The sequence below is a fragment of the Trachymyrmex septentrionalis genome, unplaced genomic scaffold, assembly GCF_001594115.1.
Source record: "Trachymyrmex septentrionalis isolate Tsep2-gDNA-1 unplaced genomic scaffold, Tsep1.0 scaffold24, whole genome shotgun sequence".
In the NCBI taxonomy this organism is placed as follows: domain Eukaryota; kingdom Metazoa; phylum Arthropoda; class Insecta; order Hymenoptera; family Formicidae; genus Trachymyrmex; species Trachymyrmex septentrionalis.
The window spans coordinates 2183505-2200815 of record NW_017305397.1 but is presented as its reverse complement, the minus strand read 5'-3'; the positions used below and the strand labels follow the sequence as shown (position 1 = coordinate 2200815).

General features: G+C 31.2%; 4 protein-coding genes across 10 annotated transcripts in view; 3 read left to right on the top strand and 1 right to left on the bottom strand.

Annotated features, from left to right (window-relative positions):
- Positions 1–1275: 1275 nt before the first annotated feature.
- On the top strand, positions 1276–1956 carry LOC108748621 (probable splicing factor 3B subunit 5). Its single transcript, XM_018486870.1, has 2 exons — positions 1276–1511; positions 1577–1956. Exon 2 carries the CDS (start codon positions 1627–1629, stop codon positions 1882–1884), a length of 258 nt encoding a protein of 85 aa, XP_018342372.1. The 5' UTR covers positions 1276–1511; positions 1577–1626; the 3' UTR covers positions 1885–1956.
- A 71-nt stretch (positions 1957–2027) lies between these two features.
- Positions 2028–4739, top strand: LOC108748620 (cytoplasmic tRNA 2-thiolation protein 1). Its single transcript, XM_018486869.1, has 6 exons — positions 2028–2250; positions 2342–2573; positions 2659–2777; positions 2982–3170; positions 3246–3450; positions 4452–4739. The coding sequence occupies exons 1-6, from the start codon at positions 2197–2199 to the stop codon at positions 4670–4672; spliced, it is 1020 nt and encodes a 339-aa protein (XP_018342371.1). The 5' UTR covers positions 2028–2196; the 3' UTR covers positions 4673–4739.
- A 361-nt stretch (positions 4740–5100) lies between these two features.
- On the bottom strand, positions 5101–7058 carry LOC108748763 (mitochondrial ubiquitin ligase activator of NFKB 1). Of its 2 annotated transcripts, XM_018487091.1 has the most exons (6): positions 6935–7058; positions 6632–6790; positions 6326–6531; positions 6043–6227; positions 5651–5855; positions 5101–5546 (listed from the first exon to the last, which is right to left on the bottom strand). In XM_018487091.1, the coding sequence occupies exons 2-6, from the start codon at positions 6734–6736 to the stop codon at positions 5219–5221; spliced, it is 1029 nt and encodes a 342-aa protein (XP_018342593.1). In that variant the 5' UTR covers positions 6737–6790; positions 6935–7058; the 3' UTR covers positions 5101–5218. The 2 variants fall into 2 exon arrangements, with proteins under 2 accessions (XP_018342593.1, XP_018342592.1); XM_018487090.1 differs by lacking the exon at positions 6935–7058 and having other exon boundaries at positions 6632–6924.
- A 2312-nt stretch (positions 7059–9370) lies between these two features.
- Positions 9371–17311, top strand: part of LOC108748762 (phosphatidylcholine:ceramide cholinephosphotransferase 2-like) — a 27026-nt gene continuing 19085 nt past the window's right edge. The window contains exon 1 of one of the 6 annotated variants that reach the window (XM_018487084.1): positions 9371–10103. In XM_018487084.1, coding sequence (XP_018342586.1) covers positions 10018–10103 — 86 coding nt within the window. In that variant the 5' untranslated portion in view covers positions 9371–10017. Of the gene's footprint in view, positions 10104–11589; positions 11894–12162; positions 12356–15893; positions 15932–16629; positions 16637–17311 lie in introns of those variants that run through there. The other 5 variants (XM_018487086.1, XM_018487087.1, XM_018487085.1 and 2 more) reach the window with 5 other exon arrangements.

Sequence of the window (17311 nt, the reverse complement as noted above, 5' to 3'; positions counted from 1 at the left end):
TTCTCCATAGTTTTACCGAATACCGCGTTGTTCATTAATTTATACAAATTTTTTTCGAAATCGTTTTTCGCGCGCGTTCTGAAATTTGTATTAAGTTTGATGTAATCGCGAAGCCATGGAGATTGCGTGAATTGTAGCACCCGGTAGATCTTTGTTATGCGAAGATCGTGACGAGTACATTGCTGCAGGTTGCGATAGTGGGTGAACAGCGTAACGCTGTTTATCGTACAGCGTCGCTAAAAGTTTATGTTTGCGCTTGCCGGGCGGCTTATCGCGCGTCGGACAGAACGGTAGGTCAGTGTGTCGGTGTATATGCTGCGGATACTCGAGATCGACTTCGAGAATGTAACCGGTGGGCGAATCCAGAACGATCGCGCTCGCGTCAAAGTTCGCAGCGTCTTCGACCCAGTGAAATTTGGCGTATGGCAATGGTTGTCACATTGCCCATCCGTATAAATTGTTAACGTCGTAGTACATCAAGTACGACGACGGTTCCGATGGGTCGTACGAATGCATGTACTTGTTATTAGTCTGAGCGTATCTGCCTGAACATTGACTGAGACCACTGCGTATATACCGCGCTCGATGAACATGATCATGTCAATACGAGGGTCGTTCGAAAAGTCCGTGCAAAGTCACTGCTGATGGCACTACTGGCGCGTATCAAGGTTAGATTTAGTTAGTAGCATCTCTTGGAGGAACACACACCAAGTTACAGCCAGATCGGTCTATTTGTTTGTGTTTGGCATTCATTTGAATCGAGAAAGTCGAGGGGGGTTTGTTTCTGCAATCACATCCTCGTTTCCATAAAATCTTTTTCCCGCCAGCCATTTCTTCATATTTTTTTTCTTAATATCCTTGAAATATCAATAGTCTCACAAATTCGAATAGAATTACACCAGTTTACTATTAATTATTAGGATTTACTTCTAGGAAATATTAAAATAAACTTAGAATTTTAAAAGAATTTATTTTTTTTGTCTTTCAAAATTATGGATTTTTATTTGATTCTGTTGGTACTCTTCAATTCTATCTCTTCCTGACAAAATTTTGTTTTTGATCATTTTTTCTTGATAATTTAACAGCTTGATTATTAAATCGATTATACATGTATATTTACATATATAAATGAGTGCATTCAGAAGCATGACCGTTCACTAACTCAAGCGCTCAGTGAGCTCTTGCATCTAATTGGCACATTCCGTTAGATCTAAAAATATAGACCAAACAGATACAAAAGTTCACTGAGCGCTCAGTCTTTAATAGTATCTCGTCGGTAATATATGTAACAAAACATCTTACAATCTCTACTAAAAAAATTATATATAGACTTATTGGACTGTGTTTGGAAATTTATCTGGATGCATCCATATATTATTTATCCTCGTTTAACATTCGGTGAACAAGGATAAAATGATACATAGATGCACTCGAGTGAAGACAACCTGGATATCGCGGATCGCTTTGATGTACAAGAGCCATTAAGCGAACATAACCTATGAAACGAAGAGGTAGAAGATTTGAATGATATATGGATGAAACGTGTAATTATTAATGTAATATTTAATATTATTAGAGAAGAACGAGATCGCGCAAGGAAGTTTAAATCTGTTTTAAATCGAAAACATGGGTGAACGCTACAACATCCATAGCCAGTTGGAGCATCTACAATCCAAATACATTGGTACGGGACATGCAGACACAACCAAGTTCGAATGGCTGGTGAATCAGCACAGGGATTCCTGTAGTTCGTATATGGGCCACTACGATTTGTTAAATTTCTTTGCGATTGCCGAGAACGAAGCCAAGGCACGAGTTAGATTCAATCTTATGGAGAAGATGCTGCAACCCTGTGGACCACCGCCTGAGAAGCCAGAAGATTAAATCGCGCGTTTTTACTTGAACATTTTTCTTGTGTAATAAAAACTTTTAATTCCCGAAAATAGAAATAATATAAACTTTTTGTTTTTTATCAGATGTTTCAAGAAAAATTAATAAACTTAAGTGGATTTTGTTAGATCAACATTACTTGTGACTGTATTATAATTTTATTTTGCATAATTGCCATATAACCTTAATTGTGCTTGCGTTCACAGAGATCTATATATATAGAACACGTGTTTGTTTTTGTAATCTTACATTATTATAAAGAAATTATCTTATAACTTTATTGGTAGCCTAAGAAAATTAATTGAGATGCCTCCATTTCCACAATGTTCCACAAAGTGTGGAAAAAATGCTATTTTAAAGGTAAATTAGAGAGTTTTTCAGATTTATGTTAGATCTAAAAATTGCTATATTATTGCATTATTAAATTAAAAGAATATGTATGCAATTTTAGAGGCCAAAAACTGGTGATACATTGTGTAAAGAATGTTTTTTCTTGGCATTTGAGACCGAGATTCATGATACTATCATCAATGGTAAATTATTCAAGCCTGGTGATAAAGTTGCTATTGGAGCATCAGGTGGAAAAGATTCCACTGTACTAGCATATGTCTTAAAAACTCTGAATGAAAGATACAAGTATGAATTAGATCTGTTTCTTTTATCTATCGATGAAGGAATTACTGGTAAGCTATAAAAATGATATCTTTATATTAAAGCTTTATATTGTACATAAAAAATATAATTTTCTTTTAAAATATATCTTTTTAGGATACAGGGATGATAGCTTGAAAACTGTGACGCGGAATAAAGATGATTATGGTATTCCACTTAAAATTTTATCATATGAGGAATTGTATGGATGGACAATGGATTCTATAGTTGCAGAGGTAAATTATATCAAATATTTAAACTACAGCTAAAAGTTACTGAACAAGAACCTGTCTTTAGTTCAGTACTTAAATGTAATAATTTAAGGATCTGTCAATTAAATGCCTTACATAAAGATATGCAGTCATGAATCAAGTTGGTGTGAGATTTAACCATATTTTTTGATAACTTCGAATACATGTATAACAAAATATATTTTTTAGATCGGCCGTAAAAATAATTGTACATTTTGTGGTGTTTTCCGAAGACAAGCATTGGACAGAGGTGCTGCAATTTTGAAAGTAGATTGCATCGCAACAGGTCATAATGCAGATGATATCGCTGAAACAGTATTAATGAATATCTTAAGAGGTGATATTGCCCGACTACAGAGATGTACATCTGTAATTACTGTAAGAATATCATATATGAAATGTTGATAAAATTACAACAAATTTCTTTGATATCTATATTCTTATGTAATATAGACTGGTGCAGATTCTATCATGCGGTGTAAACCTCTAAAATATGCATATGAAAAAGAGATTGTCATGTATGCATATTTTAAAAATTTAGTATACTTCTCTACAGAATGTATATATGCTCCAAATGCTTATAGAGGTCACGCAAGAGCCTTTTTAAAGGATTTAGAAAAAATAAGGCCGTCAGCTATCATAGACATAATACATTCAGGTAACAATATCTTTTTTTTAATTTCCTATAATATTAATATTTATCTGTCATGCAATTTGAAATTTAGAAAAATAGTGAATAATTTTCAAAAATGGCCAATGCCCAATTATTATGAACTTTGACAGAAATACTTGAAATGATGTTAATTAAATGTTCTTAAAAAGATTTCTATCGATAAAAACGCCGAAGTTTAATGCTAAAAATAAATAAAAAGGTAAATATGTTGATTAGAGGAGTCATTCTTAATTACTTTGACACATGTTGTTAATGTTATGACTGTGAACATTTTTTCAAATTTTTTAGTCATCGATAGAGCGCATATTATGTATGATCACTTTATCCTTGTTTATTATTCGAGGAACAATAAAGATAAAATTAGGGAATAGAAGTATGTTACTTGTGTAACGCCTTATTTTTTTATCGTTATTTTGTTATAATAATGATTTGGTTATGACGTTGCAAATTTTTTTTTATGGCGGCAATGGCAATAGTGGTAGAGTAGAAAAGTGAATTGTTACTTCTAATGGACTGAAAAAATAATTCATATTTGTAACGAATAAAGTAACATATCGATGCGTCACAAGTAACAAATTACTTTTTTCAGTAAATAACACATAATGACAAGTTACTTTTAGAAGTAATTTTCCCAATCTTAGTGCAACCTTAGCGGTTAGTTAATTATTGTCAGTCAAAAAATTGCACCGTCATTATCAAATCATTATTATAAAAAGTAACTGTGTCACTATACTTCCATTCTCAGGATAAATGATATATATCATGCATTTTACAGAATACAATCAATATGTTTTATACATTATAATATCCTATCCCCTATTTATAATTTTCTTTAAACATTTTGGCATTAAATTTTATTGGTAGAAATTAGAAATCCGTTTAAGGGTTATTCATTTGAAATAAAAATTATTTCTGCTTAAATTCATGGCAATTGGACGTAGGTCGTTTTCGGATGATGAGCCAAAATAGTTAATATTATTTACTAGGTGAGCAGTTACAAGTGAAAGCTAATGTAAAAATGCCAGAGAGAAGAAATTGTACTTTATGTGGATTTGTCTCAAGTCAAGAAATATGCAAAGCATGTGTTTTGTTGGAAGGTTTGAATAGAGGACTGCCAAAACTCGGTATTGGTAAATCTAGTAAAGCTAAAAAGATAATGAACTTATATATGGATAAAAGAAACAAGCTGCAAAATATAGATTTTTAAGGTTCTTATACAACTAACTTATATATAACTGTCTAAATATGTAACATGTGCACCTAAAATATATTTTTATGAACATAAATTTTCCACACATATTTTTTTCAATTATTATTGGAAAAAATTTTGCTATCTTTTTCATTTAAAGATTAAAGGACCTTTTCTGTAACTCTTAACAACTATAACTATATAGTTATAATGTAAATATACTTTTAAACAAAAAAGTCATAAATACATAGTTTTATGAAACAGGTCTGATAACAAAATATAACTTGTACATATATCCAAGGTTCATTAAACATATATATTAAAAATCACATGATCAGAAAATAGTTTGGTACTCTTTATAATAATTGTAATTAATGTACTTATATATTATTTTTGTAAATTAAATTTTCATTTATAAATAATAAAACTTACACATCTATCACATAAAGGAGATAGGATCGGAATAGTATTAGTTTAATCAATCATCGTTTTCACACTCTTGTACAATAAAAATATTTTTGCTATATAAAAAAAGTGATATTCACACACATATCAAGATGAAATTTATACTATATATGCGGCCGCTTTTTGAATAATTTGTGTTCTGCAAATAGGACAATTATTATTGATGCTAACTGAGCAATCTTCGCATATGCATACATGACCACAAGGTAATAGAATAATTTCACGTGCGTTTGTCCTGCAAATTACACATATTTGATCCTCTCTAAGATCTCTATCTCTGACCCTTTGACGCCTTTCTTGACGAGATGTTTCGAGCGATTGACGTAATTGATCTGCTAATCTTTGCTGCTGTTTATTCTTCCAATAGCGTCTTATCATAATTCCTCCGAGGACTAATCCAATTGTGCCGCTCATCAAACAAAATAGCCTATGTGTTTCAGAAGATTATATAAGTTCAGACTTAATAATATAATAAATAATATATTCCAATTAAATACTGTATAATAAGATCCCAATACACTAAATACGTGCCTGTATATTTTTTTATGATCATCTAATTTCCGCATCAAAGAAGTAATTGACATGCTTGTTATATAAAAAGGAGATCCGTTTAATGGAAGTTGCAAAATAAGATAATTGGATTCAGTTTTCGACTTCGAGAGCTCACCTATTGCTGTAATAATTGAATCTTCACGCAACATTTTTTCTGTAGACTGTATACCTCGTTGGCGTACTCCTAATAAATCATATGATAAATTCAAGTTTAAGAACTTTATGCATGCGCAACACACGCACACACATTTTTTTACAAGAGTGTAATGATATATGTAATAAAGATAAGAACTATTCTATAGAACTATTCTAAGATTCTATTATGTAATAAAGATAAGAACTAATTCGAGTACAAGTTTTATTATAATTACCCGTAAAAAATCCCCATATATGATCTACAATTGTAGGTACACTAGGTTGAAAATCATCGGAGATTACATCCAAGTCTAAAATATCAGCAGACAATGGATCTGTTATCTCAACACGGTACCATCTATTTTGCAAAACGAATGGAACAACATTATATACTTGCTGAATTGTTCGTTCCTGGTCAGACCTATGGAATTACAAATTAGATAATTAGAAAGAAATATAATATTGATATTTATATTACAACCACAATTGTTCGTAAAGTTGCGATATTCAATAACCTACCAATAACCAGCTGATGTTCTTGCGACAACATGTTCTCTGACACTAAGCTTCTGTATGACTCCGGTAACATCTTTTTTATTAACGCTTCGTAATGATTCTTTTAATGGTTTCACGACTCCTCTGACAGCGATATAATCTACTTTGTTATTCAGGCTCTCATCTAATAGACTTTCCAAATCTGGGCCAACGTTGTGTAGCTCGACATTCTACAAAAAATAAGTTTTTAAATTGCCTGTAATATTTTAAAATATTCTAATTTATATTAATATGTTTTAGAACTTTAAACAATGAATTAATATTGTTTACCTTAATCGCCTTAATCGCATTCTTGTAGTGAAAATACTGTTTCAAACAGATAGTAAATACGAGCGTGTCAACTCCAAGCAAAAATATTTCGCTAAAGTACTCCATGATTAAATTATATTCTTGAAAGTATATTATCGTCCATCTTTACATTGTTCCAATCTGCATCAATTCATTTGGATTAAGGTTACACACAGGACATGACTCTCAATCCTCAATCCGAGTTCAATTCGGCCAGTAATAACCAATAATCCATTTAATATTTGTTAAAATATTTGTTAAGAGTGAACAAAAAAAGAAGATTACTTTCGTCAGAAATTTTCAGAAATTACAAATCCATATTTGACGATCCTTTTGACGCAACTCGGAAATATTTTTCAAATTACAAAGAATCGAGAAAGAAGTAAAAAGGAGGAGGAAAACACTAAGGTGTCTCCTCATGCTGCTGCGAACTAGCCGCGAACCACTGCGAACTAAAATAATCTCAATAAGTTTTCATCTGTTGGTAGCTGAAGAGAAATCTAATCGAGTTTTGTCGAGAAAACCACGATCGAGTTTTGTCCATATATTCTCTCTCGGTTTGTTTACTCTACTAGCATTGTTTCTTTCTTTATTTTCCTACTTTTTCCAATAAATGTGTTTGATATACGGTATGTATATATACTTACACACATATTCGTTTAGGTTAAGGACATATTCGCGCAATTTTTTGAAATTACAGCAGCGATTATTACTGCGAGAAATATTTATAAAATATATAATCATGTTATGAAGTCTCATTGTTTCAATAAAGATTTATAGGAGAGATAACTTTAATACAGATTTATAGGAGATAACTTTAATACAGTCCAATCACGACAGTGTTTTATCGTGTGAGATTGATCATTGTGCAAACACTTGTTATTGGAATAATACGGCTCATAAATAATTTTATTGTCAATCATTACGATCAATGAAAGCTATGAAATGAGTGTAATAAACGATATATAACGGAGGTTCAATGAGTTTCTGACTAATCTGAAGAATTAGAAATTCTTACGAATATTACAATTAAAATTAAATTAGATATCATACAACACAATGCTGAAATGATTCTTGAAAATCTTCTGAAACTGGCAAAGTCTATAGGTTGGCAATTATTAAAATTGACAAATAAGTCATAAAGAGGTATTATACTATATTTTTTTCTTTATTTTTTTTATTAACTTCTTTATAATTATATAAAAAAATGATTTAAAATGTCCCTAAATTTTTCGTATCTACAAACTTTAACTGTATATTATGAGAAAAAATAAGAAAGAAATATTACATAAACATAGGTTCTTAAAATGCTTTATTAAAAAGTTATAATAAAAAATATGAAATGTATAAGAAACAGTTTTACTCAAGGTTGCATTTTAAAATACTGTCCCCTCATGTCAATATAAACTTGACATCAATGTAATTTTGAATTTATTACTATTTTTGCGAAGATAAAGGAAATCTTCATAATAAGATTTCTTCTGTCCTTGCAAAAAAAGTGATGAATTCATTCAAATCAACGTCAAGCTTGTATTAACATGAACGGATTACACTTTAAAATGCAAATTTATAGGTAATACTGTTTCTTATACATTTTACATTTTTGTTATAATTTTTTAATAAAGCATTTTAGAATCTATGTTTATGTAACATTTTTTTCTCATTTTAGCTCATAGAACATACTTGCAGTTTGTATGGAAAGACTTTTTCTTAAAAACTTGTTGGAAAATCCGAAAACATCCTGTATATGCGAGCAATTTTTACTAAACTCTAATTAATTCAATCAACAGAATTATTTATAGCAAAATTTCTAATTACATATTTATCGTCCTTTAATCTCTTTTTATTTATTAAACATATTTATACTTATTTTTAATTTTTTTCTATTCAATTTCAATATATATACATATATATCGTTCAATTATTTAAATTTTATATTATTTTATTATATTTTCATATCTTGTATGAAAAAATCATTATTTGTATCTTTTGAGAAGAGTAAAATAATATTGAAATGATTGTGTTTGCCTTATAATTTTCTTAACTATTTTTTTTTAAATTTATTAATCTTTGTGAAGTTTCTTTTTGTTTTGACGGGCTTCTTAACTTTATATTTTTGCATGACAGAATTGTCTTTAAATTTTAATATCACTAATAAAAAAAATGTTTTAATAAGTACATATTATTAATTTTCCATACAGCACAGAATTTGCAGGAATATCGCTGCAAAATCTCTGCAATATTGCTGCAACATGCAATGTTACTGCAATGATGCAGCAGTGTTGCTGCAACTTTTGTGCAACTTTGTGCTCTAGAGATTGGTTCGAATAAAAATCAATATCAATAATTGTAGTCGTTTCAATTCTAAGATAAATTTTATGAGAATATTCATGCATTGTACAATCTATTTTTTGTCCGCTTGTAAATAAGAATTTTATTTTTATTCGAAATATACACATTCATTCCAATACTAGTACTAGATTATAATGTCGGTATTGATGTTTTGCCTCAGTGATGTTATTCTCATAGAATTTTAATCTGAAAGGAGAGATTTAATGTTGATCTTCATACAAGTATATATATATATATATATACTCCAATTGTTCTTAGAGAGTGAGTCCTGTACAGCTGCTGAACATTCGTGAGTGAACCGGCGTCCTTGTTCTACATGACGTCACTAATAGCCAACTGGTCGTAACACTTGTTCATGACGGAGAAATAGCGATCCATGAGGAAGCGCGTGCGCCTTCGTTGGCGTCGCGACGCGTATTGGATGGAGGAGCACGTATATCAGCTACGGTAGCAAGCAGACAGCCAGCCAGGCGGGTGGGTTCCCGTACTATTTTTTTTTCATCATTATCTGAATTTAGTGTGAGAAAACAGCGACAGATAGGAACACATAACAGCAACAGGCTACGAAGATGATCAGAAACCGTTCTCTTCGAGAGTGAGATCTCGCAACTTGACCGCTTCCGTTTTCACCGCTTTCCAAATAAGCGATCATCATCGAGTTTAGTACATCTTCAGCTGTGCAGTGTGTCATTTCGTGCGCTTCCCAGGAGATCTTCGACTTGTATCTTCCTTAAAATTTATTCTTTTCTCACGACAGCAAGAAAAAGGAAGAAAAAAAAGAGCGTTTATATGTCAGTTTGCTCTGTTTCGTTCCGTATGCTTCGTTCTAATTGATCGATAACACAGACCTGAATAATTGGGTCGCGCACGGTTAATCGCAACTCGAATAGCACGGAATCACGCCTCCATTCACGAAAGGAAAGAGAAGGAGCAGGAAAAGAAAGAATTAGAAAATGAAGGAGAATTTTCGCCGGGAGACGAAGAAGCGAGTCATTAACAGTTCATGATTTGTTCGTATGTCTTGGTCCACGTCCACATATATGATGAAATTGCAGCTGCTTGTCATCGAGACGGACTACTGTTGGAGGAAAGCATTGCTTAGGTAAGCTATTATTTCCTCTTGATCCCTCAACAAATATTCTCTGTGTACATTTTGTATCCACTTATTTGTATTTACCCTATTTTGGTAATTTTGAGTTGCAAGAATAATACGAAATGACTAAAAGAATGTGCTGTTGTTAATAAATCTAATTGCTTTTCTATCATCAATGAATTTTTTATTGGCTATTTATGTCGCAAGAAGATAAATGAATCATTAATGTATTCGACTTTTATTCATTGGTCAGCGGGTTAATTGGATTTGAATTGATGAGAAAGAATGGGAAGGCAATGTCGTGAGTTTAACAATAACACGTTTAATTACTAATTTCTGCAGCGCATGGTACTTCGATTTTTGCTTTCATTATATTACTTGAAACAATTCTACATTTCTACGTCTCGTGAGACGTATTATCATGAGTTATTTATCATGTTATTGATTATTTTATTACAGTTACATTATGCGTTAGCCAATCATCACTTGAAGAAAGGATCAGATCGTATATCATGATCGCGTTTGTACTTCCAGCCAGATTTACGAGCAGCATTAAACGACATAAATAATGTATCATCTGCTTTGAATAAAGCAATATTTTCATCGTTAATTCTATATCATTTTTCATCTCATTTCATTACCATACATATTTCATACTCCATTGCAAATGTTTTTCAATGTTAGTGATGTCGGTGATAGAGCGATGGAAATATCAACAAGTAATAAATTACGTACTTTCTTCTCATTCGTTAAAAAAAGATAAAGCAAATAATTCGTTTCATCGAATAGTATTGTTTTTTTTTAATAAACACCGATTAATTAATTTTATTTTTTTTTAAGACAATAATAGACAATAATAGACGAGTCATCTTGAAATACAAGCGATGTTAATTTTCACTGTAATCGAATCGATTACTTGATTTTTATATGGATCATGTTATATAATATAGACAGTGGCAAATTATTTATTTAATTAATCTATGATTAGATTTTATAAATTAGTAAGTAACCTCATTCGACATCTCCAAAATTAATTCTAATCATATTCAAATCGAACTAGAGAAACAGTTCAAATTTTGGCGGGTACGTATATATCGATCGATATCTCGCAGCTGACTTATCGCAATTCGTAATCGCCGTAGGTGCGCTCACATCGCCGCGCGACGTCGAATAATTCGAAGAAACGAACGCGCGTATATACGAGTAGTACATACTTTATCTCGCGGACGAATGCTAATATTTTTTCACTCTGCTAATATTTTTTCATTCTGATTCTTCGATGTTATAATTACTCTATGAACTACAGTCTTCCCGGTCCGCTCGTTCCATTATTTTGTATTGCCGCGAACGCGCGCGAGAAACGAATCCGTCCGGACGACGCCATCTTCGCTCGTCTCTTTTTTTCCGTGTCACGTCTGGTCGTCTATGTAAACCAGCACGAGTGAAGAGGCGGGAGCGTGGTGCGCGTAGTGAGGGCTGCCCGCTGTCAGTGTGTGTGCGACCGACCGAGAGACTTGACGGTGGACAACGCGGATCGCCACCGGTGGCGTCGTCCAACCGATACAGATACTCGCACGGAGTGAAAAACCTACATTTAGTACATACGTGTGTGACGTGCGTCCGTGTCCGTCGCGAGTGGCTAACAATACTAAATGAATTTGCATCGAAGATCAAGTCTCGAGAATCCATCGTCGGCGAGAGACGAGCGTGAGCTCGAAGAGGAATCACTTGCCGTCCAGTGTCCATGTAAAAATCACTAACTAGACTGCCCTCTCCCCCGCTCCTCCGTTATATAGTTGGTTAGTTTCGTTCGTGTGTCGTTTGATTAGTGTTGTGTGTAAATCCCCTCTTGTTTCACACATTTTCTCTTTCTCTTTCTGATTTTTTCCCCCTTGATCTCTCTCTCTCCATACCAACGCTCCTCGTACGAACTCTTTCTGTCGGCTCTCTCTCCTACCTCCATTCCCCTCTTTGAAGAAAGCGATTGTATTTGGGTACATATTTTATTGGTTATGTTTCCCGTTATACATCGTTTCGCACGTAGTCATACGTAGACGTAGCACGCAGCAGAGCGGACGCGTAAAAAGCGTGTGTTTGTGGCGTGTGCACGTCTACGCATCTGGCTGCGGGAGAAAGAGAGAGAGAAAAAGAGGCAAAGAGGAGACTGTACTGTTAATGACATAGCAGTGTGTGTATGTATAAAGTAAAATGCATAAATTAAGACTACCTGTCAAGGTCGAATTGCCCAGTGCTTTAACAAGGTATGGCGAGACCTAATTTTACAGGTTCATTCTTTCTATTATTTCTCTTTCGTTTTTATGCCCGTTTGTATTATCGGGGTTATATGCCTAAGTTCTGGATATACATAATTCTGGGTATCTACATAGTTCTACAGCGTATCAAAGTTGCCTCGTTTTATGCCTTATTGTTTTCTTCAGTCATATAACTTTCAGATGACATTGTACGTTACTTAATTTATGATACTTGTATCGTACGATTTTAATTGTTACCTGGAAAGAACGGTTTTGCTGAACTATCTAATAGCGAATCCGATTGGATGCACTCAGTGCGCACGGGTGCACATTAAAGCCGCCGTACACAAATTGACGTAAATATATATCTATGTTTATATATGCGTGTGTGTTTAATATATACAAATATAAAATCGAATTAAATAAAATTCTCAATATATTTTATTACATTTGTTAAGTAAAATCTGTATTTTATAATTCGAAGTATTTGCATTTCACACAGATTAAATCAGCACAACGGCTTTAATATGCACACTAAAATTCGCTATTAGTTACAGATCTGAAAATAATTGTGTTGGATTATCCAAATAATTAGGGGAGACCCTGGGATTGGTCGTCACCGTTTTTTATTAGTGATTTTTAGAAAAAAATAGATGCCTGATTTTGAAACATATATGCACTTATAATATATCTACATCTTTTAGATATTCAAAAAAATATTACTCGTGAATTCATCACATATCGTAAAAATAAGTTATTAAATTAAAAATGAAGTGAAAATGTGACAATTAATCCCGTGTTCTGTTGGGTCATACGTTGGCAGTAACATATTTGTTATGGATAACACATAAAAGATACAATTTTTATTTTAATATATATTAATATCAGTTCTATATTTTGAGAAACAATATTAATTATGGTATTAATACAAACAAGATAGTTATTTCAATTATAAAATACGTAATTTGTTTTTATACCGTAGTTTTTATATGAAAAATGAAAAAATATAAATCTATATGAAATATAATATATTTGTAAGTATATTTTCTGAAAATGTGTTCTCTAAAGATATTAAAATTAATTGTCATCTAATCTCATCTCATTTTAATCAATTTATCCCACATAGCCATTTTTAATAAAAAAAGATTGTATTTACAAACCTTGTCAGGATAATGATTAGTTAATTGTAGCAAAGATCTTCCAAGACATGTCATTTTCTGTGAAAACAGGGACATCGCGATTAATAATGTCAAAGATTCATCAGACAACAAAATAGGCGATAAGAAAAATTTACTCACCAACTTCATTTTCTTAAAAATCGTTATAAATAATATATACAATGCTTGTGATGCAAATCATTTTAAACAACAAATTAATATTACATCAGCAATCTATAGAGTCAAAAAAAGAAATTTTTATACAATGTCCCGTTTAAGTTATAAACGTTTTGACAATTAATCCTACGATAACCAGCTTCGGTCTCCTCTATGTAAAATGTTTAAACATTAATGAGAATTCTCGCAAGAAGTTTTAATATTTTGGCAACTAGTTTGAGCGTTTTATATAATTATTTTGATGATCTGAAAATTACTTTCAGATCTGTATTTAATTAAATTTTTTAAATTCTTTAACAAAACTATTCTTTCCATTATCGTTGATTTTAATTCAATTAATTTAATTTTATCTTTGTACGTAAGGAATATTATCTGCATCTACATTCGTATAAGTCTAAATTCTTATAGGAAATAACATGTGCCATTGTTTTCGCAAGATGGACATTGTCCTGTGTTCTTATTTCATTCGTTATCATGACAGTACAGTTATGTTAATAATATCGTACCAATAATGCAATACGTTTGTCTCACACCTGGAATTATGGAATCCGTCCTAATTAATTTTTCTTTCTCAACAGTTTTCAGTCGAGTAAGAAATTTGTATATTGTATTTATAGAGATGCACATTTATCTAATTACATACAAGTATATTTAATTACATTATTTGTTAATTTTATTAATTTTACACACACACACACACATACACACACATACATAGACACACAAAACATCGATGAAACACTAAATCCTTGAAAATTCGTCATTAATACAAAAATATTAATTAAATTTTAAGTTAATGCTGAAATTGACTATGCGCTATTTGATCACGAAAAATTTCTTATCATTCATTTCCGATACAATAAAGAATCGGATATTCTAAGTCTCGCATTTTATTATCACGCATTTTAATAATCGACGTTATTTTTTTCATATGACGCGATTTAGGTAAGTCAATACTATATATTAATTAATTTTATTGTGGACCGAATATTTACAAAATCTTAATGTTTCTTAATAGAAAAAGAGTATAATTTCATACAACTAAATTTTTTTCATACAAAAATTTTTGAAAGATTAAAATTTAAACTACTCTCTCCAGACAAATAAATCTTTTTTTTTACGAAAATCAAGATTTTAATTACTTGAAATATATTTATATTAATGTTACGAAAGTTTTCAAAATTGTATTAAATTTTATTTAGAATCTTTAATACAAACATTTTGAATTATTTTTAGAATTCCAAGTCTGTATTCAGAATGCTCTTTTGCGATGTTAGCGCACATTTAGCATATAATCACGTTATGTATATCATAGAATTTCAACATAAAAGCGCGTATTTATCGATAAGGTTACGATGTTAGCGCATTCTGAATACGGACTTGGAATTCTAAAAATAATACGGGCCTCAATCTTTCGAGTGCCACCTTTATGTGACGATTTTATAGCTACACACAACTCAAATTGTTTGACTCAAATTGTGTTATCATTGTTCGTATTATTTCACAATATTCGTATTATCTCACTTTCAAAGTCATATCTCAACGAATACTTGTTCGTACACAAAAAGTACAATTTTACCAAAGTATTTAAAAATTTAGATAAATACAAACTTGAAAGTAATTTTGTCTGGGTCATTAAAATAATTATGTAGGACGTTCAAACTTGTTGCTGGAATGTTAAAACTTTTTGCGATATTGCTTATCATATTTGCAATTCCGATGAGATAATTATTGCAAACAAAAAGTATTGTAAGAAAATATTTATCAACCATTTATATTTGTTAAGATAATCGGAATTATACAGAAATATTTTTTAATAATTATTTATATCTATTATTGCACGCGCATGTAATCTGTGACGCAGCTATATGTCGCGTTATATTCACGTGTAGCTAGAGATATTTTATTGAACAGCTGGTTACAAAAATATCTTATGTGCAATCTGCTTTATCGCAGGTGTGAACGTTGAAGTGTGCTCTAAAATATATCGTGCTGACAATGTTGATTTCTTACAAATGATGGTCGAGAAGGAAAGATTTCTTCGATAATAAATTCATCAAAACATTAGTTACAAAGTTAATTTATTAATTTTAGATCGCTACACGATCTATAGCGCTTGATTTACTATGCTCAAATAATTATTATAGATAAATAAGTCGACATCGTTGTCACGTAGAATGCATTTCAGAGCGCAGTATCAGTTAAGACTCGAGAAGACGATAAACCTCGTCATCATCTCAATTTCAAGACGGTTAGTCCCTCCTTCCGTTAATCAAGCTTCGTTCGTCTTATAGTGTCGCAACAATATATGACTATTCTTATAAAAAGCGGTTAACCTTGGCCATTATCAATCTTGATTTGTTATTGTTTGTGTCAAATGGTTTGTTACATAAATCGATTTAAATCTGCGAAATCTCTTGAAGAAGTCTGAAGAAATCTATAAATTTTGTAATTCTTAGTTTTTTTATCTCTTCAATCTTAAAAGAGAGAGGAAGAGGCACTGCTAACTTTTTCGAGAAATTTGATAATCCTGAGAAAGGTTTGGGGAAATTTATGGACTTGATATTACAATTCATCACCCACTGAATACTCATTTTAATTCGCGGGTTACACTTATCGTCTTATATTTTTTTAAATAAATATTGATTTTATCTCTTAAATCCTGAAAGAGGACGAAGCACTGCTAGCTTTGTCGAGGAATTTAATAATTCTTAGAAATATCTGAAATTTATGGACCTGATATTACAATTAATCATCCATGAATATTCGTTTTAATTCGTGGCTTATATTTACTTATCATGCATGTCTCATGATCTATATAGATATTACTTTTTTGAGATTTATGATATTTGATCTTTATCATGAAAAGTCTTTCTCTGTGAAGGTAAAATCGTGATCAGAGTGAAACACGCGTGAAATTATGGATTGATCGTGCGCCTCTCTAAGGGTTGCTTAGGTAAAGTTAGATCACCGCATGAACCACCTGTGTATCCGAGTGCGCGCGCACTCATTGCTGCTAAGTGCACGTGTACGAGAGACATACATTGATCCGTTTTTAGATCCGCAAATTGTATATCTAGAAATTTGTATCTATAAGTACAGTTGGGAAAATACTATTAGCGTCATTCTATCTTTAACTGTTTTAGGTTTATTAAACAATAGATACACATAGAAAAATACATACTGTAGGATAATTTTAAAATATATCTTATAAATTTTAGAATAAATTTAATGCTTGTGATAAACTTATGATAGATTTGCAAATATATACACTTTTAAAATACTTGGAATAAGTATTTTAAACTATCACAAGTTAAACTATCATTAAATTTATTCAAAATATATTTAAAATCTTATTGTTAATAAGTTTAATACTTTAATCAAGATTATTAAATTGAAACAAATTTGGTGCGTATTATATATAAAGTCGTTTCTTTGACTAATTTTATATAATATTCTTCAAAAGAAAAATTTTTGTTTTAAGTACATATAATGAGTTTTTCTAAAATTTATAAGGTATATTTTAAAATTATTATCAAGAAAATATTCTTTATTAAATCTAACCATTATTTAAAAGGAAGAAAATAAATTGAATAAATATTTTTCTTAGCAGTAAAATAATATTTTTCTT